The following is a 27701-nucleotide window of genomic DNA, read 5'->3' as shown; positions in this document are numbered from 1 at the left end:
AATCATTGTATTTAAAGATTTTGTCAATATTTTGACAAGAACGTGTCATGTTGTCAGCATTATGACAATGACATAACAGTACTAAGTATTTTGGCTTTGCTAGCCAGCACCTTACCATTTTTATGATCTTAAAGTCAATAATATGTTTGGTACTGGCTAATTTGAAATTTGTACTTTTGGGCTACATTAGTTTAAATTAGAAAATTTTCGGTCGCCGTAAAGTTTTACCAACTCCCCACATCACCAACTAGAACATTACCTAGACTCTCTGTGTGTGTGTGTGTCTGTCACCAAAACTTTGGGGCAGGCTGGAGACTTAAAAAATGGTCCGATTGAGCTGAAATTTTGCACACTTGATCCTTGGGCAAATCCCTGTGGGTTTTTTTTTTCATTTTTTCAAAATTTCAATTTTTGGGGCCTGGGGACGAGTTTTTCGCCAAAACGAGGCTCGAACTTTGGGCAGGCTGGAGACTTCAAAAATGGTCCGATTTGGCTGAAATTTTGCACACTTGATCCTTGGGCAAATCCCTGGGGGTGTTTTTTCATTTTTTCAAAATTTTAATTTTTGGGGCCTAGGGATGAGTTTTTCGCCAAAACGAGGCTAAAACTTTGGGGCAGGCTGGAGACTTCAAAAATGGTCCGATTGGGCTGAAAATTTGCACACTTGAACCTTGGGCAAATCCCTGGGGTTTTTTTTTTCATTTTTTCAAAATTTTGATTTTTGGGGCCTGGGGACGAGTTTTTCGCCAAAACGAGGCTAAAACTTTGGGGCAGGCTGGAGACTTCAAAAATGGTCCGATTGGGCTGAAATTTTGCACACTTGATCCTTGGGCAAATCCCTGGGGGTGTTTTTTTCATTTTTTCAAAATTTTGATTTTTGGGGCCTGGGGACGAGTTTTTCGCCAAAACGAGGCTAAAACCCAAAATGCTATAATTTTTCTTAAGCCATTAAGTTTACAATTGGGCCTACGAATGATTTCAAAGATACTGAAGTTGAGCCAGTGCGGTTAGCATGTTCGACAGTTTCTGAGATGTTGGCTTGAAATCAAAAAACAAATCAAAAATAATATCTTTAACATATTGACCGGTTTTTAACATACCTATAACTATAAGATTAAAACTTTTTCTGAGACATCTTATTGATACCTAAAACCTGTCAAAATTTTAAATTTGAATGGATAACTGTATCAAAAGTTATGCTCATCAGTGCTCATTTTAGGATTTTACTGTGTTTTAGCTAGATTTTATGACAGGTCTGCACAAAAATATCATAAAACCTGATCTAGTGGGTGTATGATAGTAAAATTTAGTCTAAGATTATATTAAAACTCAAAGTTTCAGAGTGCCAAAAAAATTTTTCAGTGAGCTATTAGCAAAAAAGTGACATGGGGTGTTGGAAAATACCCCCCCCCCCAATAAAAAATATGGTTACATTTTAAAGCCTTTACAGCTATGACTTGATTGCACAAAATAAAAATTACCCATCAAAGTTCTTTTTTGAAATTGGAAAAGTATCCGAAAATCTAAAATTTCACTGCTTTTTAAGAAATATTAACTGTGTATTTACTTAAGTCTCGGTCTTTTTACATGACAAGACTCATGGTTTCAGCCCTCCCCCAAGGTTTCAGCAGAGGCACATGAAATTTAGTAAGTTTATGGGGTTACTTGTTCATTTGGGGGTACGTAGCTGCTCTGATATAGGATCTATGTGCTGTTTTTTCATCTGTATTTTGCAAATTTGGGTATTAGTATTTCTCGTCAATAATTTACTAGGCTGCATAATATTTCCCTTTGCTTAAATTTAGATGAAAGAGTGAGAACTAGCTGAATATTTAAAGGAAAATGTCAAATGATTCAGTTATCCTGAATCAAATCAGAAAGGATTGGTACAATCAGGTAACACAATATTGCTAACAGTAACACAAAATATTAAAGTTTTTCTTTCATATACAAACAAATTTCTAAACAATCTTTGCGCCAAAACTTTTATCCATTTAAGTCAAACTTAAAGACTGCGTGAGACTCATTTTTGTAGCTGGGTGGGCAATTTATGTATAGTGAAATAGCCTTTTAATTTGTAATTTTTTTAAATCAGCAACTTTTTCCATATTTTTTTAATTTTTAGGGAAGCAATTTAATCAATGTTCACATTTACGTCAAAGAAGTTGATGACCTAGATATTGTCTTTGATGAAACAAGTGTCACTCTATCATTCTACACTAGGTATGGCAGTATCAAATGCTAATCATCACACACAAGTGTTTGCATATTGACCTTGAAAATGATCTGCATTTTTAGATCTAATATGAAAATTTTTTAGATACGCTTTGTGTTTTATTTCAAAGTCATTATGTCATTATTATCTACCATAAAATTTTTTGAATATTTCTTTGTGATCATTTTCTGTCCATTCTTTTAGACAACCGAAGTTTTTGAAGGAGCATGGCGTCAACAAGAAACATAACAAACGATTCATCTATGTTCTCAATACCAGGTATTGTTCATTTCAGTTTTGTTATTTCGCCTCACTGCATATTGTCTGTACACAGACCCATTATCTACAGCTAATTACAAAATTCATTGCCGTAGAGGCCGTTGTCGTTGTCTTCTCAGTTGAGATTTTCAAACCAACTGCTGCGATGGAGTGTTGGTGAAAGAGGGGAGACAATGAGAGAAGTGTTGCTTTTTGTAAATCATACTTCAGTGCAGAGGTCTTTGTGCAGGAAACTTTTTTATCAAACAGACAATGCATACAGAGTGTACTCCGAAGTGATAAACGCGAGATACACTCTGGTACAGAGTACACTGCATATAATCATAGTAACCACTTTTTTCTCTGTATTTCTCTGCTTGTTCTTTTTCGTATCCTGATTGCCAGACACTTAGCAGAGAGATTATTCTAGATCTTAGTATGAGTCTTTAATGGATGGAATGCCCCACCTATAGGGTAGTATCAGGATCAATAAATCAAAGTTTTATTATTAAAACAGTTGCATAAAGAAATCATTCTCTTACAATCACAGTGTAATCCTGGCTAGAACATGAATAGTTCTATATGCAACTAACTCCTTGATTATCATGTTATAAATATTTTTACTGACTCGAGAAGAGCGAATAATTAGGAATGCTATACAGAATAAAGTAACCTAAGATTAAAATCCTTTTTTTGTTGTTGTATATAGGTATGAGATAGATACCAAAGATAGCAAGTTTCATGTCAAAGAACCTTACATTGAACTGTTACTAAAGAAAACTATTGAAAAGAAATGGGAGAGTTTGGAATGTCAACCAAGCCTTCAGACCAAGAAGAAGCACGACGACACACCTTCCCCTAGTAAAAAACAACCTTCAAAAGGACAAAAGAAGGGTCAACAACTGTTAGGTGGCAAATCAACACCGTTGAGCAAAAAAGGCAATGAGTCAGAAACTAAACAAGAAGCAGAGACAAAAGTTGATACCAATCTCCCTGGCTCTTCCAAGGCTTCTGCTGTTGATAAAAGAAACATCCAAAAGACTGTCAGTCAATCGCAGGTGGAGAGTAATTTAGGATTGACCGGGTTGGAGAATTACGCCAATAATTGCTATATGAATGTTGTTATTCAGTTACTGGCCAACATTCAAGAATTGCGTGATTACTTGAAAAGTTAGTCTTCTTTTATTTGACAATTCTTAACAGTATGTCCTAAAAATCTGTGAAAAGCCACGAATCATCCCTTTTATTACACTGAAAACAATTTCACTGGAGCTGCTAGTGGTTGAGTTACATTACAAAAATCTTACCCGATGACAGTTGTTACTCTTGCTCTGTTTACTAGTTACTGTCTACTATTTATTGGGGGTATGACTTGGCTTTTCCATCATAAAATCAGTGTTATACTAGGTAATTTCAGGTTACCTAGAGGTGGTGAATTATATTAACCAATACTTCAATTCTGACAAATTATGTACATTGTAAAGATAATTCAGAGCTCTATAGTCTTTGAGAAAAATTATTTAAAAAATGTGTAAAGTGAGAGGTGCCTCAAGCCTGATTTCAATTATTTTTTAGTACAATGTGTTTTGGATGGGAAATCGGTGGGTTCATTTCCCATTCAAGAGTTTCATCCCTTGCCCCTTCAGGGCTTCAAACTCAATGACTGGACAGGTTCAGCAAGGTTTTTTCTGAAAGCAGAAATCTCTTCTTTTCTTTAGGTGACCAGTATATCAAAGACATCAATACAAATAACCCTTTATGTTCTGGAGGAAAAGTTGTCAAAGCTTTTGCTGATGTGGTCAAAATATTGTGGTCTTATAGACGTAATGCATTCAAACCATCAGAGCTAAAGGTGACTTAACTTTGTCAATTTGTAGATTATAAATGTTGTCAGAAGATCCAGGAATCAGGTCTGGGTATTCATACAGGCTTCTCTATTAAAATATTACAACACAATGCATTGCAACGCTACAATAGCATACCGTAGTGATTCTAAAAATAGACATCAAAATTACTGTTGTCCGAGTTTTAATCTCATCATCCTTTGCATTAATTGCTTTTGTTAATCAACAACGCTTATTGACAATTTAAAAGTAATAACTTGCACGCATTACGAATCAAGATGAAAAGGATTGTGGGATTGAATTTCGGTCAAATGTTGTCAGTAATAATTATGACGTTTGCATAGCAGTGTGCTATTTTTGTGATTTTATTTTAAGTCTCAGATTTACGAAGCTGGTTAGGCTATCTTAGACTACCTTACAAACCAGCCTGAAGCCAAAGTTAGTCCAAAATTGAATACTGAATCAATAATTATGAACAACAAAGTGTTTGCCCCTCCCAAGACAAGTATTGCAATGTCCAAAATTGAACTTTTCTCCACTATTTTTTGTCTACAGAGCATTATGGGTAAAAGATGTACATTGTTCTTGGGATGGCAACAACACGATGCTCAAGAATTTTGTTCGTCGCTTCTTGACAACTTGCACGAGGTTTGTTCTCTTTCTTTTCTTCCTTGTCTGTTTTTGGAATAAACACGGCCCAATATAGTTTATTGACAGGCAAAAAAGCCAAATATTATTGGAATCTTTTTGTAATTCGGACTTGAATATTGGTCCCCTCAGCTAGAGAGATATAGATTACTCTCTGTTATTCGCTTCCTTCTCCAATTCAAAGACAATCTTAGATCCCTTGAAGATCGAACTAGATTTCTATTTCTATATTTCTATTTCTTTATTGGCTTGAACTTTTTACAAGTTATTTTAGCTAATGGAACAAAAAATAAATGAATGAAAAAATATTGATTAATTTAAAAAATATAATAAAATAAAATATGCTTTATTCAATAATTAAGAAGTCTAAAATCAAAAGTCTAAGTTCGAAATGAGCTAGATTTAAGTTAAGTAGTATAAAGAGAGATTCGACATTATTATTAGATTATTAGAGAGAGTCAGCATTATTATTAGATTATTAGAGAGATTCGACATTATTATTAGATTATTATGAATTTTTCTTCTTTAACTTTTTTTTTGACCGAGGAGTGAGAAGCATTACAGGTTTTTTTTATTTTCGCATTTTTAAAAGAATAAGTCTTCTCTGTAGCCACTCGCCAATTTTCCCCTTTTTGTCTCCTACAAGCCTATCGATGTTTCTGAATTCGAGTTTTGGAATGAAAAATGGTTCGAAATTTTTTTGCTTGTTAATGTTATAAAACAGAGTGGTGCTATTAGTCTCCTTCTCTTTTGCACACATACGTTCATTTCATTGAAATTTGCTTTCACATATAGTTATTCTCGTCTTTATACTAAACAGAGGTCAAAGTACATTCTAGTGAAAAACTTTGCTTCGATGTAATCCAGTCCGGTCCCAGCTTATTCCATCTACCCCTTTCCTCCTTCGAATAAGAAAGAAATCAATGGAGAAATGGGTTTTCAAATTACCCTCGTTGGTACCATTTCCACTCCTATCACCCCCGTCAACACTTTTTGCTATATTTTGAACAGTTTTTGTGATGATAAAAAAATTCGCTTCAACACCTAAAGTTCTGCAATGCTTTGAGTAGTGTTTTAACTAAATCTTTTCTCGGAACAAGTCTACAGCAAAATGAAAGTATTTCATCTTAACTTTCTAGAGGTGTTTACTAAAGGATTTCCTCCTTCTTGTTTGCTAGTCCATTTTTTTGCTATCTCCTTTAAGAGTGGTTTGTACATGCTATCAGAGAAAGAGTGCATTTTATATTAAACAGACTTTTATATTCGTCTGCCACATTTGAGGGTTCAATAATCGCCTTGGAAAAAGAATTCAAATTTAAAAGAAGGTAGTCTCCCCTCTCTTGTATTTTGTCGCGGATCAAGTTTTCATCGCCTATGCTCTTTATATCTCGTAGTACAGTATAACTCCATAACTCGAACATGTAAGGGAGATGGAAATTTGTTCGAGTTATGAAGACTGTTCTGTGGAGACTGTTTTTTGGGAAAAAAAATCTTGAGAGGGTGTTCACTTTCAAGCGGTATTATATTTTATGTAATATAAAAATCAACAAGTTTTATTTTCATTTTCAGCATTATTTAAAAAAATAAAACTTGTTGTTTTTCTTATTACTTTATGGAATGGCTGATTAAAACTTAACTATATTTCATGTGATATCGGTATTTGATGGGTTAATAATCGAGCCAATTAAAACCGTAAATCGATCTGTGAGGTATGTATCAACAAATGTCATAGTAACAACACGATTGAGAAGAAAAGCATTTTGACAAGCTCTCTTTGTTTTCGGATAAACAAACTAAATTAAGATCTCTATTTTTTTTCTCATCCTTCATTCAATGTCATTGAGAGGGGGAAATGGTTGAGAGGAGATGAAATTTGTGTTAGCCTTAGAAATTCTGTCCAATTAGAACGATCTATTGGTACTGGTCTATAGAACACTTATCTTGGACAAGGATCTTTCATTATAGCGAGTTATTTAATACTCATTAGATATCTATATGTTGATTGAGAATATATTCCATTGTTTTTTTCTGATATGGTTTGTTGTTTGATAGATAGGATGTTTTTCTTTCTTCTCTTCTTGTTAATTCTTCGGTTTTATACTCTGTAATCTCTTCTTCAATCTTATGTAATTGATAAAGGATATAAAATACATAAGCCATCAAACTGTACAATAGTAGAAAATGAAGTAAATAGGAAAAACAAGAATTTTGGTTTGAGTTGGAGGTCACAAAGAGTAAAGACGGCGGTCTCAAAGAAGCCTACAGATTTCAAGAGAGCAAGATTTTATGCACGCTTTTTCATTGATAAAGAAGATTATGAGACTTGAAACCGTATTGATCTGACGCACGCAACAAAAATGAATTTCGAAGAATTGACGTGTTTACAAAAGGTGACTGGTATTTCAGAGTATAACCAATCAACGACTGCCATCTTCTTGCTACAGATACAAGAGGCTGGACGTGGGTACAATGAAGCCGTCTCTAACGTCCCAATGCTTGTCATCTGCTCAATCATTTTGACTGTGGGGTTTTTAACGAACGCTTTTATTTTGGTTTTGATACCCTCCAAAAAGAAATTATCAAGTCCCATGAACCTTTTACTAGTAAACATGTCACTGGGACACATTATATCATGCATTACTTTATTCATATTTTGTTTCGTCCCTGACACTGGAATATTTGGCAGAAATGCGTTCACGTTGAACATTATGTGCGGGTTTTTCACGGATGGTGGCGGAGTTTATTTCATAAGCGCCGGATCTTATTTACTGACATTATGCGCTATCAGTTTCAATCGCTATGCGGCCATACGTTTTCCGCATAGGCAGCACTTAAGAATGGGTAAGCGGTCGGTATTTGGTTATAATTTGATCGTATGGTTTCTATCGATGGCTTGGGTTCTACCGTCAACTATTTCGTTCCGGTATGACGCGCTGACGGGACTCTGCTTACGTGATTGGAAATTCGGACACGTTTTCGCGTACCGGATTGCTGCTCTATTATGGTCTATCCTTCTACCTCTCTTGTTCTTAATTTTGTCTTTCTCCGTCATCTTATGGAAACGTAAGGAGAATAGTATCTTGAACGGGAACGTTAGCCGTCGGTTACGTTTACAAAAAGCTGAGAAACTACTCGGTTTGTTAATCATTACGTTCTTATTCACGTGGACACCGTTTTTCATTTACTGGGCTTTGTATACAGTGACGGACATTTTTGATGATTGCGTTGGGGAGTACCGCGCTATGACTTGGATGCGTATCGCTATTATCTTCTCCTCTATAAACACTGTTATTGATCCGTATCTATACACTATCGGAAGTCGAGATATCCGACGCACAATAGTCGGGATGCTCCGGCGATTCCAGAATCGTAACCGGATCGGAACGAGCACAACGCCATGTACAAATAATATGACCACAAATAATATGACCACCAAGGAGAATCATGGACAAGGATATACAAAGCCTGGTAACAGGCTATCTTGTAAATTGTCTAGCCCGTAGAATGAAGGTTTTCTGTGCAATGGTTGTTTCTGGAAATAAGCACTTTTCAAGACCTGTTTTAAATGTGGTAAAAGTCTCTGAGATGCTTCCTTGGGTTGCTGGATGTTAATAATGTTAAAATCTAGGTTGGCGTGTCTTTCAAATGCGACTGGCGACAGGATGAGATTCATAATTCAAGAAATATTAATGTATTTTACATCTGTAGTTATATATTGATGTAAATATAATCTTTCGTATCGAAAGTAGGATTTAAAATATTGTTGCTTGCTGTTATGTGTTTTGACATATGCTTTTGAAATATATCATTTCCTTACGAGGATAGAGCAATAAGTTGTTGTTGTTGTTTTTTGCTTTTTTGTAAACAGTAAACAACTTTAGCACACGCCAAGTAGCACTCCGTTAGATCTGTTTATATCATCTGAGATGGATTTTGAGGAGCACTCCCTTTCAAGTAGTGCAAGAAATTAAAGTGATGATCCCAAATGGTTTTAGAAATAATTTAAAGGAACAATTTTTTCTAGACCTAGACTACTAATTTAAAACTAAAATGCTACTAAAATTATTTCAAACTAAAAAGAGAGACGCGCACCAGAGAGAGAGAGAGGAAGAATTATAAAAACTCTCTCGCGCGTTTTTTTTTATAACAGACTTACTCTTTTTCGGCTTTGTGGCAGAGTTACCCATATATAATGGTCTGGAAATCGAGACTACTCGGAGTGCAAATTATGTACGGTAAAAAATATAGTGAAAAATCTGTGAACTATTCACAGGCTGGTAAACACGCGTTTGACGTCGTTAGTGTCGTGCTGCTGTGTTAAACTACCCTCAAATATTTTCCATCATATTCTTAAATGCTGCGGAAAAAACACTCCGTAATTGCTAGCCACCCACCTAAACAGAGTAGTTAATCAACTTTTGAATTAATTTTTACATACAGCACAATTTGTTGCAATTTCTTGTTTATTTATAGCTGTTTTTCATGCCTTAAAAATTGTTTGGTGGTCTTTGCATATAGGAAAAAGCGGGTATTGAATTATAGCATCTTAATTGCAAGGGCTATTACAAAATAATGATGCTTACAATTAAGCATAACAATAACATACCACAACCCATAACAATCAGTTTTATTGACTACGACTTAGGATTTTTTCTTAGTTGTTAATCGAGCTTTCATCCATATTTGATGTTGTGTACTATAGGTGACAATAGCTTGCACTGTTCACTAGAACCTGCTTAAAATTGACTCCATGGATTTTGCGACATACTTTAGAATCCCAGTCCCTTTGTAATCCAATAAGCGAACGAATTAAATGTTTTATGATCCTTTTATGAACAATAAAACCTCAAAATCACCAAAAAATTGTCAGGGTCAACATCTTACTGGAGTCAAGACAAAAAAAGAGTAGCACACCAAAGTAACTTTTTAATTGCGTGGAATTTCTTTGGAAAATATTCTTGGAACATTTCCAGTGGTGCTAATTATGCTCCCATCATACAGGCTTCATTTAAACAATTAGTATTCTTTTATCCGAAAGCCCGCATCATAATAGTAATAGACTTCCGCATTAACATTCACACACATTGTTTGAGGGTTGTTTTTAAGTTGAATTTATCTTTTAAGCGTTTTGAACCTCGTGTAGTTACTATAAAGTTGTTGTAGTAAAAGAATATGTGCCCGCCTTTATTTTATCTAACCTCCTACTAAAAGTAGCTTGTTTTAACCACTGTTTTCCATTTCCCGCATATTATAGGATTTAAACCAACCACGTGGCGGCGAACCGAACGAAGGAAGTGAAAATGAGAAACCGGAAACAGCCTGGAACTCGCACACCAAACGGAACAATTCGTTCATCGTTAAAATGTTCCACGGACAACTCATGTCGAAAGTCACTTGTGATTCTTGTCGAAAGGTAAATTTAGTTTAAAATCCATAGGAAACTGAAACAGTACTATACTACTGGATGTACAGCCTTGGTGGATCTGCGAACCATTAGCAAATAGACTGCACATTCTCCATTTCTAGCTCTCGTCCATTTTGTACATAATTTTTTCCATGACTTTTATCAAAGCCTAAAATAGATCAAACTTCTTCAAATCATTTTCTCGACACGTTTGTCATGAAGTTGTAATACACGGGTTGCAAAATTATATCAATGTAGTCAAAATATGTGATTACTCGAAAAAGTTCACGTGATTTTATTCCCATGTTACTTGCTTTACAACTTACAGCTGATAACTTTATTAGTATCAATAAATTTGAACCAATCAGAAATAAATGTCATGCAACAAGCACATAGAAATTTCGAGTAAAAGTGCGATTTGTCTTCAGACTTTAATTTTGCAGCCTGTGTATTGATTCTAATATGTATTTTCGCCCACAGGTTTCCTACTCCTACGACCCATGCGCACAAATCTCGTTACCAATCCCTTCATCCAAGCAAACCTTACAAGTGGTATTCTTTACACGTGATATCACATCTCCACCGATGCTCACCAAACTTCAAGTTTCCACGTCCAACGCCAAACTATGGCACTTAGTGAACATGCTTCAAACCACTGTCAAAGTACCTCACCACTTGATAGCCCTATTTTCCGGTGTCACAGACGTCTGCTTTAACCTACAATCGTCTCTGACCCCGTTCGCCAAACAAAAATTTATTGTCGCCGCTGAACTGTCGGCTAAAGACGAAAATGACGTCATCTCGGTACCGGTTTTTCAGCACCTCTCACACGCGCGAAACGTGATGCGATGTGATAATTGTCTGAAAACGCAAGACGAGATTCAAGGGAAATTGAAACGTTGCACGCGGTGCATGGTCGCTTCTTACTGTTCACGTGACTGCCAAACTAAACACTGGTCCTTCCATTCCAAAGTATGCACAAAAGAACTGAAAAGCATTGTGGGTTTGTCTTTCTTCGTGACCGTAAAGAAAGACACCACTTATGAGAGGCTAGAAGAGGTTTTACGAGAACGTGCGAAATTTACGACGGAAGCGATCCAAGTTAACGCGACGGAACCTGCAGAATCAAACAGTGAACAGAACAGCGAAAATAAGGGAAACGAAAGCGCAGAAAACAAAATCAAGCCTGCACAAACATCGTCTAATTTGAAATTCCTGATCAAGGCATCTTCTAAAATGAATGTTAACAATGAGGAAAGTGCCACGGAGCTCGATCCAGAGACTTTCACCACTGAACAGATCTCTAAATCGGCTTGCTTGATCATGGAATGGCAAAACTCCGTTGAGTGTGACGAGAAGAATGGGGAGGAGATTAGCACGCGCAAAATGCCCATCCACGAGGAGATTGGGGCTGAATGTTTCGGAGTGACCTCTCCCCAAGATCAATGCTCGCTCTATGATTCGCTGAAATTGTTTATGGAACCAGAACGACTAGACGAACGAGAATCATGGTAAGACCCCGGTAGCTTGTCAGCCCTCAGTTTCTACAGTTTGACTAAAATTACTTTTAGAAATTCTCCTTTTACCCAATGACTTTTTATCACATCTACTCGATATGAAAACTACTACGGAGAAGCCTATTGGTAGCACAAAACTACTCAAGTTTTTGTTGTTTTTTACAAAGAGCCTTTTTGGGAGAGAAATACCCAGCCAATTAACGCAACACAGAAACTTCAATGCCTTGATAAATGTTGTGAATGAAAACTAACCGCTTACACTTCCCACCCATCTTTACATACAGGAAATGCCCGAAATGTGCGACACCGCAATCAGCGAAGAAAGAGATGGCGATCAGCTCTCCACCCCTCTTGCTTTTGCTACATCTCAAACGTTTCACATACGGTGATCATGGACAGAAAATCCATAGGGCTGTATCATACCCTTTGAAGTAAGTATCTTGGCTATCGGTAATACGGTATTACATGTGAAAACTTCTCTCTATTTAGTTCTGCGTTAATCTAGATCTAATATCTTCTTTGTCCACTTGATGAAAGACTTGGTCAATTTTGTATCATTAATTTTGAAGATCCGTGAATGTTCTTAGTTTTTTGTTTTTGTTCCTGTTATTCTAGCCGTTAGTCGTGCGATACAAAGATCTGTTACCGTTGAAAAGATAACGAAGAGAGGCATAACTACACACTGTTGTTGGCACAAACTTTAGTTTCAAACCTTCGTGTCTAAAAAACAAATTCATTTGTAAACGTTCTTATCTCCATTCTAGTGGGTTGGACTTGACACCTTACGTTGCCAAGGAGACGCGCAACAAGATGGATCATTCATTAGTGTACGATTTATGTGGTGTGATCACTCATCGTGGAAACATGAGGATGGGACATTACACTTGTATGGTCAGATTGATTAACCAACTCGATCAAGAAGAAGTTGGTAAGTGTGACCACTAACCATTCTCTATACCTTAAATCACTCCTTAACGAAAATTTGACAACAATTTAAATGTCTCGTGTCTTGCTGCTTACTCTCCTTTACTGATGTTCGAGTTATGAAAACTCAATTCGAGTTGAGATGACTCTCCGAAACTTGGACACGTTTTCATTTCCCATTCGACGCATTTCCATTTATTCGTTCCTTGTGGGTTTCAGCTCAATGTATGAAAAAAAAATTAAAAGAATTTAAATACTATCCTTCTGCCTATGGATCAATTTCAAGTTTTATCCTCAACTACCGTGGACGATTCAATTCGCACATAAAGGACTGAAAACTTTTTAACAATGTTTTGGTTTTGGTTTTACAGGATGGCGGTATTTCGACGACGATAGCGTGATGAAGATCAAAAGCGAAAAAGTTGTTTCACAAGATGCTTACGTGCTAATGTATCGCGTCCGCGGGGCACACAACGCGGTCAGACTAGACCGCTTTAGTTCGCTATCGAACGTATCAGGATCGCAGGAGAATTCATCATCATCCTCGTCGTCAGTTACGAAACGAAAACATGCTATAGACTCTACTTCATCGAAACAAGACCGTAAGAGTGCCTCCGAATACACTCTCGGTGTTAACATGAAACGTAGCTTAAGTGTCGAAAACCCGAGTGACGGGCGAAAAGGTTCCGATTCGGATAACAATTATTCTTCACCGGTTTCAACTCGAAGATGCACCAGTGCTATTCCAAATGATAATAGCACGCGTAAGAAAGAGTATGCCACGCAAAGTAGTAACCTTACTTCGACTTCTCTCCCTAATGTTGCCTTAGCAGCCAATAACGTTACCCTGGAAACAAGTAAACTCGCCTCAGGCTCCTCTGAAGGAAGTCTGGAGGAAAATTTTGACACTTTAACTTTAAACGATAATGACGAAAATGCAAAAGACGATACGGTTTTCGAATCGACGGCGACAACGAAAAATGACGTCATCGAACCAGGGACTCTGAAAAATGACGTCATTGATAAGAATGACGTAACGGAAAGTATAGTTGATAAAGATGACGTAATCCTGGGTGCATGTGCTGTTGACGTGGCGAGTTTGAACGAAAATGATTTGGATTAAGATATGATTTTGTTGTCATTCTATTGCATTCAACTCGGATAGAATCGCTTGATTAAATTGAGAAATTACACCCTGGTCAATACCAACGCCCTTGTTTTGCGACACCGTTCCGTCGAAATTTCATTTTTCTCTCTCTATTCTTCATTGGTTTTTTTGGTTTATGATTTCTAAAATGGAGAGCAGTTTTTTTGTATCTGAAAATTTTTCAACTTTAACAAGAGAGAGAGAAACTTTTTTAAGTAAAATTTACAAATTTTAATTATATGCATTTTCCTTCAAGATTTTTTATATTCTGCCAATGAATTCGCTTCGATGTTCGGAAATCTTTATTATCTACTTTTCTTTTATGATATTTATATTTGCAAACTAGCCTTTGGCATAGTCTAAACGAGGACGAGTTTCGTATACGATGGGAGCAAATGCGGTTTCTCTCTACAGTCATAAATGGCTCTAACATCCACACCCCAAGTATTGTCTCCTCTCTCACTAGAAATACATGTTTTTTTTATAAGCAAGTGTCTGTCCGTATATCAGGCTCGCATTATAGAGTCATTATTTAGGTACCAAAAACTGAGCCTTCGTATGCATATGCTTATAAAAGAAAAAACATGTTTTCGAAAATAGACTAACATTTTTCCAAATTGTCTTCATCTTTAATATACCTTGGTATTCTTATGTTTTTCTTACTCGAGTGCCAAGTAATAAGTAGGAACACGAACTGTCTGTCAGCCTGCCTATTTTACGTATCTACCATTTCGTATCTGCTTTTATGAGATTTTCTATCATAAATTCAAGTTGGTATTTCACTGGTATTTCGTCGCTTTATTCAAAGTTTTATCCAACAAATTATTCAATTTTTAAATTAGAATATTCTATTTTCTTAGGATTCTTCATGGTAAAACTTTCTTAGAGGAGTCCGTGTTGTGGACCTGATTTCACATTTTGAAGAACATTTGTTAGTTCTGTACACTTCTTCTCGATAGAGCTTACTATAAAATTTAAATCTACTACTGATGCGGTCAAGTAATTCTATTGTCTAAGAGCTTTGGAACATCGCTGAAAATTATTTTCTGATCTGATAATATTATCAGGAATTTACCATAAGGGCTTTCCACTTTAACCATTTTTCAAAATTTATTACTTATTATTTTTTCAACAAAATATAAATGATTGCGTTAAGTTACTTAAAAAATCTAAATTTTCCATTTTCCCCTTTGTTTTATATTGTTTATGGACTTAAAAGAGTCAAAGCTGCACGTTTCCAATCAGCAACCCGTATATCGTATATTATACAGTGTGACTGGGGAACTGGGGAAGGGGGAGTAGAATTTATATTAAGAGAATCATTGAAATCATCATCTTACTGGGCTTGAAATCTTTACGTAAATTAAAGCTTCCATGTTAAAACCAATAGGTTGATTTCCGTTTTTCGGATACACCGAATGGCTTCGATAGTGTCTTTGGGAACGGATGGGTTTACCCGTTTATTTTAAAAATATTTCCATACCCCACCCCATGTCTATTAGGTATCAGGTATCAGAGAATTAATTTATTATGCCGTTATAATAATGTATTTTCTTTACACCGGCAAAAGTTTCATAAAACAAAATGTAGACGTCATCGTTAGATGACGCTGATAATGTTTTACCTAAAAAAGGATCCATTTAGCAGATTTGAAATTCGAGAAGATATAGTTAAGACCAAGGAAAGGTCCAAGCAATTCGTTATAATTTCTTAATCTCTGGTACCTAATAGCCGGGGGGGTTGGAGGAAACCTTTTCTGAATTAGGTCTGTCCAAACATATAGCCAAACGATACATAACCGAACATATGAACAATTCATATGCAAGAAAAGTGATGCCTTAAAATTTGCACCGCATCTCGGATTATCTGACATTCCGATGGCTCTGGGGCCGCCTACGCTAAAGCTGTGAAAGTGTGTGCTGGCCAATTCCTAGGTTTCTATATAGGAAGTATATCTATTCCTTCCTATTTTTCACCCCTACTTATCTTACTCAAAGGGTTCAAAACACATTGAAATACACATATTTGTTTTCTCTGAGCATTTGGTCTTTGGCTGGCGTGAACAGTGTACAGTATATTACATATCTTACTTCCTACCTAGGTGTTAGCCTGGTTGCAACATTGTGATACGTACTTCTTTTTGTCGTGTTCTCAAGGTTGACGAATCAGACTAACTTTCGGATAGGGCTGAATAGGGGCCCCGAAGGCTAGATGGGCCCCAATTCCTCATGGACTAAACCCTCAGTCTCTTCCCGAACTACGGAAGTACATACCAAGTATGAGTATTTTGACAGGGAGAACCTTTGAGCTACCGTTTATCCGAAAGCCAGCAATAAACTAAAAATATTAATACAATTCAAAAACATTTATCTTTGTCGTTTGTTTGTTGTCTTTTCCTTAACGCCACTGAACTTTCCGTTCGACCCGATTGACACACTCTAACCATCGTTCTTTCTTCTTTTGAAGTCTCGATTGACCAGTGATACCGGAAAAATAATGTTTAAAGCTTGCATTAGATTAAATTTTTTTTTTTTTTTTGATGATGAAACTGCACAGATGTTCAAGTGAGCCGAGGGCGATAATGAAAATGCTACCATTTTTATCCACACACGCTACACATGCGACAAACTCGTTCCCAAACCGTAAGGAAATCCGTTTCCAACTCCCTTCGTCCGTCGGAAATTTCATTTTCTTTATCTCTGGTACCTAATAGCCGGGGGGTTGGAATAAATACAAGGAAACCTATTCTGAATTAGGCCTGTCCAAACATAGAGCCAAATGATACATAACCGTAGGCTAGAGAGGAACAATTCATATGCAAGAAAAGTGATGCCTTAAAATTTGCACCGCATCTCGGATTGTCTGACATTCCTAGGCTTCTGGTTCTGCTCATCCTCCAGCAAAAAAAAGTTTCTTATAGTTTCTATATAGGAAGTATATCTATAGAGGTCTGCGATTCAGACTAGCCAATTCCTCGTTGGAGAGGAACGATAGTCGACCTTTGACGTGCCACATTCCAGTCGGGTTCAACTAACCTTGCTTGTAAATCTAAAAATATTTCGGTTGGGCCCGCCAATCCCCGAAAACAAAGACCCTCAGTCTGCAAAATCTTAGCTTCGCTGCCTCGCAAGGGAATCTAGCGCGTTTTTTTCTTCTTCAAGTTTTTGGTTTGTACCGGGAGAAGTTTTCTTAATCAGGTGCCAGATAAGGAAAATTTAAAATGAAATTTCGTCAGCTCTTGGAGCAAGCCGGAGTCGGCTTCAACAATAATCTTACCACCAATATTTGAAAAATGTAAAATGCGAAAAGCAAAGAAAGGGCTAGTTTTCTTGGGAAAGGTTGAATATTTTCGCTTTAGCTTTCGACTAGGCGATCCTATCGTCTACACAAGATCACTAAAAAGGGAATAGTTTAGGAGAGGCGTGATAAATTCGGGTGGAGTAAGCAGTGGCGGAGATGTTTACAGTGTTCCAAAACTCTACCGCCACTTTTTTTCCCGTAAACCGCCCTGACGCCCTAACTCTTTCTCGCATTTACTTTAAACGGACGATAGCATCGTCTAGCTTTCGACATGAAACTCAATTTAATACTCTCGCCAGCAAGTATCAATTTGAAATTAAAAGAAAATCACATTGATAATAAACGCTATTCTCTATAACAATTTTAAAGGAGATATTATTACTTGAAAGAAAGTAACGGGAAAGTTTCCCCCTTTGGGGAAGCTTTGAAAGTGGGAAATTAACTAGTAAGAATGCATATCATATAGGCCGGTCTTTACTTTACAGTATATTATCAGGATATTACCATTGAGACGTTTATTGATTTATCAAAGCATTTCAAACCACGCGTTGGTTGACCACACCAAGGAAAATACTATTCTCATGGCATCGTAGAAAGACTTTGGACCTGGGTAGCAAAGTTATTATAGTAACAAAGAGAAAATGGTCTGCTCGTCAGACCGACACTATGTACTTGATAATCAACAAAAAAACACATTTTACTATGTATTATAACTGACAATTTTTCGAAAGCTTGTTTATCAAGTTTTAGTTGACCGGTTTTGTTTTCACTCAGACAGTTATTTCATCAGCTAAGACAAGGAGAAAGGATTATGTAATGACAAGAGTTTTTTCACTGGATGATCTCTTTTCTCTTACTAATAATTGTTTATGTAGTCGTTAGCAATGTCCGTCTATCGAACTATGTTTTTCTAGTGTTTTTTTCCTCATATCATCTGAGATGAAGCAGAGTGACTATGACACTTTTTGAAAATGAATTTACTGGTTTGAGTTGATCTTGAAAATGATTTTCGTAAATGAGGAATGGAGATAGCGAACTTGGTTTGGATTAGAAGATTGTAATATGTAATCAGTACGTAAGTCATGTAAGTTTATCTTTTAGCCTCTCTTTGTTGCTATAGGAACAGAATAGCAAGTTTTTATTGACCCATTTACTGGTTATTTTCAAATCAAGGTTTTGGAAATTTCACAAATTATGAAAAATAAAGATAGATTAGATTAGATTAAGGCATCATGTTAATGAAAAAAATGTAGACATTTTGGCAATTCGCCAAATAAAGCTTTTGATCAACAAAACAACCATCCTTGGGCGATAGGGCAACAAATGGAATACTTTAAGAGATTAATTTTCCATGAAAATATGCTCATTATTCGTCATTACTCAATTTCGCAAAATTGCATTAAAATTGGCGAAGAGGTCCATACAAACGAGGCAGTGCCTTTGTGTGGAGACTTGTTCGATTTTTTTAGTCAAAGCACTTGTTATACATTTTTGGAAAGCTAAGGGGCAGGGGAATCATAATAACATAGGTTCCAATTTTTTTCGGACACTTTGGTGTGTTTTTCGGACAAATATGACAGCGTCATGCAAGGGTCAAAATTTAATGAAAATTTTAGCTTGAGAAAAAAAATTGGAACCTACGTTATTTAGATTCTCCTACCCCTTATTAGCTTTCCAAAAATGTATAACAAGTGCTTTGATTAAAAATGTCGAGCGATTTTACAAATTTCCCCCTGCTATTATAAAAGTTGGCCCAAGATCTAAACTTAAAAGTTACAGATGATTTTGTCTAATAATCTAATGCAAAATTTAAGGTATTACGGAATGTCTCTAAATGAATTTTATTCCCTTTTTTCGTCATTAAAATTGATACAGTTAGCAATCAATTATACTATTTTCGTGGGTCATCTGGTATTTGAAATATGAAAATATAATTTTCTATCCACACATGGTGGGGGGGGATGGACGAACATTTTCAGAGGGTAATCCAAGAAAAAATCTTCCAAGGATTAAAAAGTTATTCTAAAATTTCCACGGGGTAAAAGAATGAATTCAGTTCGTCCACCCTCACTTCAAGAATCTTTCCAAAAAGGGTGTTTTTTGCAAAATTTCGCCATTTCCCATGGGGTATCGACACATTTTCAATATTTTTTTTTTGACTTGGAAAAGGTTCGTCCACCCCCTGTATGGTTTTTTAATGGAACAACCGAATATGAGGCTTTAGAATAGTAAGGGAGGATAGTGAGAGAAAGTGTGATTTATATGTTATAATCGTAAGTGGGATCATTATATTCTATGTATTTTTACATCATTCAAAATATTCATCGAAAATAATAATTAATGAATAAAAAGAAGTTAGTCAGTCAAATAATTTTAATTAGTCAAAATTTCTACCTTATTTGGCTACAAAATTTCAGTTTCCAAGTTAAAAGAGCTTTACGAAAATCTGAATTCACTTGAAGCATGGTAGATAGAGAACCAAAAATTAATGTCCTGTTTTAGCACTTCACCAAATTGTGAAAAATAGATGATTTCGAGAAAATTGCATAAAAATTGATTGAATTTGAAGGTCAGAAAGCATTACATCTAGAAAAAAAATTACAAAACAAATTAGGTACTAGAAATTATCATGATGATCTAAAACAGTCTTTCAAAAAAAAGCCAAAATTTTATGCAAATTTGGTGGCATTCTTTCGCTGCGTATTTCACGCATAAAATACAAATTGTTCAAAAGGCTTGAATGAATCTTAATTAAGAATTTAGTCATTAATTAAATTAATCACAATGTAATAATCAGGAGCTTTAAAAATATTCTTTACAAAAAAAAGCGAAGTCATGACATGATTTCATCAATGACCAATCAAAAACTAGTAAAAACAATTTAAGAAAAGCTTTCAATTATAGTCGAATGAAAATAAGCTTGGGAGTACAATATTTCTTTTTTAGTTACTGTAATAATATATAAAACAATCTTTAAAAAACAAATGATAAAAAAATATGGTTTAGATACCAGAAATCTTTAAAGATGAATAAAATTTCAATAAAAAAGTTTACCCTGATATTTTTTCAGTTTTTAGACAGTAGAAAATAATAAAATCATACTTAAATGACCATTTTGCCTGAGACATTTGTTACAGTTTGAAAAACCCGGCGAATGTTTTGAAATCTTAAAGATAACATAAAGTATTGAGAAAAAAAGTCGGGGAGTTATCTGGCAATATAGTCTAAAGTACAATTCTAAAACAAAGCTACTTATAGCAAGGTCAAAATAAAAAACATACTTAAAAATTAAGCATAAAATTATATAAAAATGATAAAAAATCAAGACAGAATAATCATTTCAAAAAATGTCCCAAGCAAGCAAAAGATCATAGACTAGGAGCTTAACTGGTTAGTTTCTATGTCTGCCAGCGTCTGCTGGACATTTGCAGAGTCAGCGAAAATAACATTACTATCAATTTGAAGAGCAGTCGAGTCTGACTGATTCATTTGTGGTAAATTACTCAAAAAATTACTTGTTGAATGTACGTTAAGGTCATTTGTGACCAGCTGATTAGCTAGATTCTCTTTAAAGCCTACCTTATTTGAGGCAATGGCGTCATTTATTGAAGGCGGGTTCCATTGTGGCTGCATGGATGCTGTAACTGTGTTTTGGAAACTAGTAATGGGCATTTGGTGAGAAGACGATGATGCGATTTGATCATACGAGGGTGACAAAAGCTGTTGGGCGGCAGGCTGCTGAAATTGTTGCAATTGTATCGAATTTGGTATATTGGTTTGCATGCTTGTGACAATGTTTGCAAAACTATCCGGCATGTTTTTGGTGAATCCATTGTTTAAAGGTAGCTGGGATGATGAATCTTGAACTAATGGTGGCGGGAAATTCAGTGATTGGTGCTGTTGTGGTGTGGTTGCTATGGAATTAGCAATTTGGTCTATAATACTTACTGGTGTGTCTGGGGCTGATGAAGTAATTTGCATTATTTGCTGCTGCTGCTGCTGTTGTTGTTGCTGCTGCTGCTGCTGCTGCTGCTGTTGTTGTTGCTGTTGTTGTTGTTGCTGTTGTTGCTGCTGCTGTTGTTGTTGTTGTTGTTGTTGTTGTTGTTGTTGTTGCTGAGCCTTTTGTTGCTGAAGTAGATACTGTTGGTGTTGCTGTTCACTCATGTTGGCCATTGAAGTGGCAAGGGAAGTTTGGATTTGTTGTAGAGACATTCCCATACTACTAAGCGGGTTCTGTTGCATTTGTGCTATGCTTTGTTGATTAGATTGCGGTATGGGAAACTGCATAGAGTAGGTTGGTTTGACTATGTTCATCGGTTCAACTTGTTGTTGATTGGCCAGTTGGGCAGAATTTGGTCCTGTGCTCATCTCGATTTGCTTTTTCAATGATTGCATGATATTAGTCAAAGTGACCAGTTGGTGCTGCAAAGATGCTGAATTATTAGCGGTTCCAGTTGTATTACAGTTGATTGTAGGGATGGTGACTGGAGCGGTGAGTGGGGCAGGTGGTGTTGACGTTTCCATTTTTTGAACGACTGGAGAACTTTGGAGAGGCGATGAAGGAACTGAATTGTTTGGAGTGTGTTGTTGTTGGTGGTTGATTAGTAAGGTGTTGACTGATTGCACTTGAGGGGTAGTGATATTGCTAGGTTGCATACAACTGGTAGCAGGTACAGGATTGCCAATGGTAGGAGCAATAGAGAGGAGTGGTGTAACAGCAGTTTGACTGTTAAACATACTTTGAGATTGTATTGAGATTTGTTGTTGGGGCAGGGGTGTCGGACAATTCTGAATGAAGGCTTGTTCTTGCTTTATTGAGGGATGATTCTGCATGGAAACAACTTGTGCTATTTGATTTATCGGTGAATTGCTGGGTAGTGAACTTTTGATCTGATGAACTTGCACTGGCTGATTTACAGCTGGATAACTGACCATTAGGTTATTTGCTGGTGTAGGTGCTGCAATAGGGACTGTTGTTTGAAGTGTTGGCTGCATAGCATTATAAATCTGTGTAGAAATTTGTGGCTGAGAATTTTGAAACAATGTTGGTAAGATCGAAACATTTGCATTAGGCAAAGCGGGTTTTGGCAATCCTTGGACAACCTTTGTCGAAGGTAGGCATAAGGGTACACTTGAGGATGGAGCTATGACAGCAACACTCTTCAATGAACTACCAGATGATGGCATTGTCATTAAATTTGCGACTGGTGAATTTGGTATAGTCTGGGTTCTGAGAAGGGTTTTCAGATTTGGTGCAATGTTTAGCAAGGAATTGGGATTGTGTGGGTGAGCAGATTTGACGACAGCTGGTGATTGAACAGGTTGTCTTTGTGGTGATGGTTTTGGAGTAGAAACAATTTTACGAACAGGACTTTGAACTTCTGTTTTAATATCAAGATTCTCAGGTGAAGGAGAAAGGTCGGCTGTTTCTCCATTGCAAATCTTTTTCAGATAGCTTTTGATTTGTGTGCAATTTTGACATCTTTCAGCAGCCTTCGTTATGTAAGTGAATAGGAATGGTTCGCTACATCGAGGTTCTTTATCAGAGCCAACACGGATCTCGACATGGATGACAGCATTTTCTTTAAGAAGTGTATCTTTGTAAGGTGGTATTCTCACGACACATGCATTCTAAAGATACAATTATGTAATTGTTTTTGTTGATCATGTCAAAACATTGTTTTTTTTATTTTCTTAAAAACTGATCCAATTTAATAAAAGCCAACTATATGATATTACGCAATGCTGTACTGCATAAATTAAGTTGCGATTGTGTAAAACAACCGGTACAGAGCAAAGATAGAAAACAAGCTTAGAAATTGATTCTTACAAGATTCGATTTAGTTTTATCGATGTCAGCATAAACTTCCCAGCTATTACCTGGAAAGGAACAGAGAGAATTAAATGAATTAAAATACTTCAGTCCAAAGCTATCTACTTTTTTCAATTATACTGCCTAAACATCTTTCAGTTAAATAAGTTGAGTGTTTCGATATCACTTTTATCCAAAAAAGCTGGTTTCGTAAGATAGCTTTTTATGGCATTTATATGTCAACAACATCAAATAGTTGTGAAATTTTGTGAGTATTATCTGAGTTCTCAAAGAAATGTTCCACAAAAAATTCTGGAAACTATTCACATACTTATCTGTTAGTTCAAGAAAGATACTTAAAAGGGGTATCCAGACAAATAAGAGTCCTGACAGTCCTAAGCAAAACCTTTGAAATTATACATTTTTGTGCTGAACTATAGAATTTCAACATGAGGTATATGTAAGTTAAAAAACTAAGATTTCAAATCATTATCTTGTACACAATCTTATACTTTGATAATCTTTCCCAGGATTATTAAAGTAATCTTTGGTCTGGAATTCCCTCTTTAACCAGTATTCTTGATATGCGTAAGTCAAGATGACGTCATATTTTTTAACGGAAGCACCCAAAAAAGCCGGTTTTTGACCTCCGAAAAATGACTTACGCATATCAAGTATATCCTTTTAAAATCTGAAAAGTTTACATACCATCATCCTCTCTGGAGAAGAAACGCACTTTGAAACCAGATGCAAATTTCTTGCCAATAAATCCTAGTTCATCACCTCCTTCTGCATACGATTCTGTTTTACTGATCCACCAAATTTCTGGGTTTCCAGATGGTGCAGCTAAACAAAAACATAAGGATGTCAATTTAAAAATGAAAAGCTAAAAAAACACGAGAAAGTTCTCTGGTATAATAGAATGCTCTTTGACCTTGCCCATGTTTTCTGAAATAGATAAACTATTTGATTTAAGCTGTCAATCAACCTGAGAGCCTAAAACATTCAAGCGGCAAAATCATTAAGAATCTTAAAGAAAAACCGAAAAAGACTTACTGCACAAAAAAGATCTTGAAAAGCTTGTGATAACATAATTTGGATGTAGATTGGTGCAAGGAATCTTTGCCCGAAAAGCTAACTTGGCTTCCTTTTTCTTGGACTTCCACGAAGCAGGTTCAATGCCTCTTTTCCTCAATTCACGGTCAGCTTCGAAGTTTCTTATCCTTCTGATACTCAATTGGTCGAATCTAAAGGAAAACAATTAAAATTGTTGGCAGCTTAGACAGCTTGAATAATTTTGTTTTGTATCATACCATAACTTTGAGTAATGCCTTTTGTAATTTTAAATTTTATTACGGAACTACAAAAATAGCCTAGAGTTCCAAGGCAAACTTAAAATCAGTAAATATAAAAAAATCTTTTAAGCGCTGAAAACACTATATTGACATTAGCTGTGTGCCCTAGCCTATATGGGCTTAGTTAACTAGGCTAATACAAAAATAGAGAAAACTGAGAATAACTTTTAGAGAAAACAAATTCTTACACAGCAACCATTTCATCTTTGTTGTCAGTAGGTGTAATGGTCATTTCAATTGCAGGAGTCTTGTATTGATCATCGAGACATATTTCTTCACAAGTGGTCTTACTTGAGCCAGGTCCTGTTGCAGCATGAAGATGCGGCTCAAGATCACTTGTAACAACAAACACCTGAAGCTTGACAGGTCCAACATACCCAACAATCTAAAAATATGTTGGATTCTAATTGAGAGAATGATTTTATTCTAACAAACATAATAGACACTTTAAAAATTTACTGTTGAATGATCTCTTAAAAAAAATAGAAAATCTAACTATAAAATTTTAACAAAACATTAAGAAAACTAACCTTGACTGAAGGAAAGCCTGTTTCTGAAGCCCCGTGTATAGGCCCTTTGCATCCCTCACTTTCATAACGAGCCCTGTATGTCTGGAAAGTTAAAGAATCTTTCATTAAAATCATGCAGGTTAATCTTAAAAAGGCAAACCAAATTGAATCTTATACTTCCCAATGCATGTACCATCAAAAACTAGAAAAGAGTCCAAAAACCAACAAAAGCTTTCAATTCAGAGAAATAAAAGCTAGAGACTATCAATTTATGAGCAGTATAAAATCCAATTTGTTAAACCTAAGATAAGAAGTTTTTCTTGGAACGTACAAAAATGGAAGAAACATGATATTTCTTCATCAATTTTTATCTTGTTCAAGAATTACAAATAAAAAGTTCATGCCTTGCATTATAAAATAAAAAAATTTACTCATAATACAATGAATTTTAAAAAGCAATATAATGTGCCTGGAAAAATCTAGCTGATTTGATTTAATTTGTTGCATTAGATTGGTGAACTGATACCTTATTAGTACTAGTAATCGTATGGTTTGGAGTACAATTAACAATTAATCACGAGTAACAAAGGAGAAAATCGTAATTTGCACGATTCCATGAGTGATTAATCGTTAATTGCACGACAAAACATACGATTGCGAGGTAATCGTCAGTAAATAATCATTAGTAAATCATAGTTTTTTTAGAAATAGGGAAAATTTTCTAAGGGGACAAAAGTGTCCCCCCGGCGAAGAGTGCAAAAAATGGTAATAGTGCAATTAACGATTAATCGCACCCTCTAAACCAATCAGATTCAAGTAATTTTGCACGGCTGACGATTAAGGGAAGAAATTTTTGGGATGAGCTGGAGTTTTTACAAGATACTTCACTAATTAGTCATTTAAAGTGATAGAGATGACGTGTTCTTTAGAATAAGTAATGAGATTCTTTTATTACATCTTAATGACCAACCAAATCAACTAAGAGCTTGTAAAAACTCCAGCTTGTCTCAAATTTTTGCGGAATTTAATTTCGCAGATTTGGCAAAAAACCAGGAAATTAAATTCTGCAAAAATTTCTTCCCACAAAATATTTTTGTCTGAAGGTAGTTTTATTGCTTTACTAGTTTTAGTGTAGCTATAAGGGCCAATGCTTGAGTGAAATATCTAAGTTTCTTAGAAGAAAGATTTACTAAACTTAGAAAATTAAGAAAATACAAAGGACAAAAATAAAATAAATTTACAGTTTCAGGCTCTTCTATGATTTCTATCCGCGGAGGATCTAATGTTAAAAGATCAATTGATGGTTCTTTAGGGCTAAGCGGTGCTTCAAATTCAAAAATTGATTTTTTCGTATCCACAGTTTTCATCAACTCATTCAGTTCTTGGTGAGGAGATACATTTGTTGATTTCTGCATTCTGTGATAAGGTTCATATTGATCCCTCTTTTGATTGCGCAAATCTTGATCATATGAAAGCGCTGCCATAAATGAGTGATGATAGGTTTCAGAGCCATCTTTCATTGGTTTTCCAGGTAAGCTGACACTGGCTTCTTCAATGTCAATGAAACTGTCACATGATTCTTCTGGTAGATCAAAAGGAGTGCGAGCATGATTCAGACTGGTAACATAGATAGTTTTGTTGGGTGTTCCATCGAATCTTGTTTGGATTTGAAGTTCAGAATCATTCATGTATGGCACAGACGGAGAAGCAGGTTTTGAAAACTCATGGTCATTTGAATGCATCAGGAAACAGAATCAAAATATTTGGTCTCTTTTTAAAATGAACAAGTAAATTTAATCTGTTTAATTTTTATTTCTTTGCAATGGTATTTTGGTTTTGAAAAAAGTTTTTTTAATCTGAAAAATGAAAAGAAATAAGCTGCTAAGAGGTATTTTCTAAATTTGAAATAAAAAATTTAAAAAAAATTATATAAATTATATATTTGTTTAAAGTTGAAATAAAATATCTTGTACATATTCTAGACTGTATGTAAATTACCCTTGCTTTGTAATGATAACTTTGATTTAATTTTAAAAGTTTTCAGAATAATTTTTTATTCAAACCACTGATAAATACTACTGGATAAAGAAGCTTTTTACAATATAGCAACAATTTTATAACATTATGCCTCTAATCTTATTATTTTAACTATTATATTTATCATTTTAGCAGATCATAATCTGGAATTTCTTTCAACATTGCAACAAAGAAAGAATTGTCAATATGCTGCTGGAAAGTTCAATAAAAATACTTAGAGACTGCAATCAGTATCTTGCTTGAAAATTCCAACAGCTTCCTCTTGAAAATTTTCAACTTTTCAACTTTTCTTTTTACACTGAAATAAAGAGCATTAAATAATTAGATATTTTAGGATGGCTAATATGCTAATATTGTTATGCTTATAAAAAATAGATGTATTGACAATTTTTAATGTTGTTTTCCCTGTTTCCCTAAAATAGTTAAAGAGAATGGGACTGATTTGAGTGGCAGTGAACTCATGGCTAGGATAGGGCTTCAAGAAAAACTTTGAGGTGAAGTCAAAAAGTTCAAGATGTAGTGTTTTTTACGAAAAAATCCTAGAAAGGACTTAAATGAAAACAAAAGAGCTAGAATGACAATTCTTAAGCTTAAGATAGAACAAGACAGACAGACACAATAAAGAAAAAAAGTTTCTTTTAAAGTGGCAATAAACTTTTTGCGACAATAGTTTTCTAGGTAGGGTTGGTCGGAAACAAACATTTTTTTAAGTTCAGCCTAATTATCTCTTA

General features: G+C 35.4%; 3 protein-coding genes across 3 annotated transcripts; 2 read left to right on the top strand and 1 right to left on the bottom strand.

Moving 5' to 3' along the window:
- Positions 1-1806: 1806 nt before the first annotated feature.
- On the top strand, positions 1807-14279 carry LOC136814776 (ubiquitin carboxyl-terminal hydrolase 19-like). Its single transcript, XM_067071198.1, has 11 exons — positions 1807-1896; positions 2126-2223; positions 2420-2494; positions 3183-3643; positions 4192-4325; positions 4873-4965; positions 10220-10378; positions 10850-11880; positions 12171-12317; positions 12651-12814; positions 13182-14279. The coding sequence occupies exons 1-11, from the start codon at positions 1843-1845 to the stop codon at positions 13931-13933; spliced, it is 3168 nt and encodes a 1055-aa protein (XP_066927299.1). The 5' UTR covers positions 1807-1842; the 3' UTR covers positions 13934-14279.
- Positions 7106-8787, top strand: LOC136814777 (galanin receptor 2a-like). The gene has a single exon (XM_067071199.1). It carries the CDS (start codon positions 7323-7325, stop codon positions 8466-8468), a length of 1146 nt encoding a protein of 381 aa, XP_066927300.1. The 5' UTR covers positions 7106-7322; the 3' UTR covers positions 8469-8787.
- Positions 14280-20559: 6280 nt separating the features above from the next.
- Positions 20560-26791, bottom strand: LOC136814773 (nuclear factor of activated T-cells 5-like). The gene is made up of 7 exons (XM_067071193.1): positions 26175-26791; positions 24955-25035; positions 24613-24809; positions 24126-24316; positions 23778-23915; positions 23088-23137; positions 20560-22888 (listed from the first exon to the last, which is right to left on the bottom strand). The coding sequence occupies exons 1-7, from the start codon at positions 26673-26675 to the stop codon at positions 20633-20635; spliced, it is 3414 nt and encodes a 1137-aa protein (XP_066927294.1). The 5' UTR covers positions 26676-26791; the 3' UTR covers positions 20560-20632.
- Positions 26792-27701: the final 910 nt, after the last annotated feature.

This window comes from Clytia hemisphaerica, unplaced genomic scaffold (assembly GCF_902728285.1).
Source record: "Clytia hemisphaerica strain Z4C2 unplaced genomic scaffold, Clytia hemisphaerica genome assembly, whole genome shotgun sequence".
Lineage (NCBI taxonomy): Eukaryota > Metazoa > Cnidaria > Hydrozoa > Leptothecata > Clytiidae > Clytia > Clytia hemisphaerica.
This window is presented reverse-complemented; position numbering and strand designations above follow the sequence as displayed.

Bases quoted from the DNA above. Each gene is read 5' to 3' on its own strand.
- LOC136814777 (XM_067071199.1), top strand. From the start codon at position 7,323: ATGAATTTCGAAGAATTGACGTGTTTACAAAAGGTGACTGGTATTTCA.
- LOC136814773 (XM_067071193.1), bottom strand. From the start codon at position 26,675: ATGCATTCAAATGACCATGAGTTTTCAAAACCTGCTTCTCCGTCTGTG. The intron at 25,036-26,174 runs GTAAATTTATTT...TTAACTTTCCAG, and splicing joins TCATAGAAGAGCCTGAAACT to ACATACAGGGCTCGTTATGA. The intron at 24,317-24,612 runs GTAAGAATTTGT...GTTTTCCTTTAG, and splicing joins AAAGATGAAATGGTTGCTGT to ATTCGACCAATTGAGTATCA.
- LOC136814776 (XM_067071198.1), top strand. From the start codon at position 1,843: ATGTCAAATGATTCAGTTATCCTGAATCAAATCAGAAAGGATTGGTAC. The intron at 2,224-2,419 runs GTATGGCAGTAT...CCATTCTTTTAG, and splicing joins ACTCTATCATTCTACACTAG to ACAACCGAAGTTTTTGAAGG. The intron at 12,318-12,650 runs GTAAGTATCTTG...TCTCCATTCTAG, and splicing joins GCTGTATCATACCCTTTGAA to TGGGTTGGACTTGACACCTT.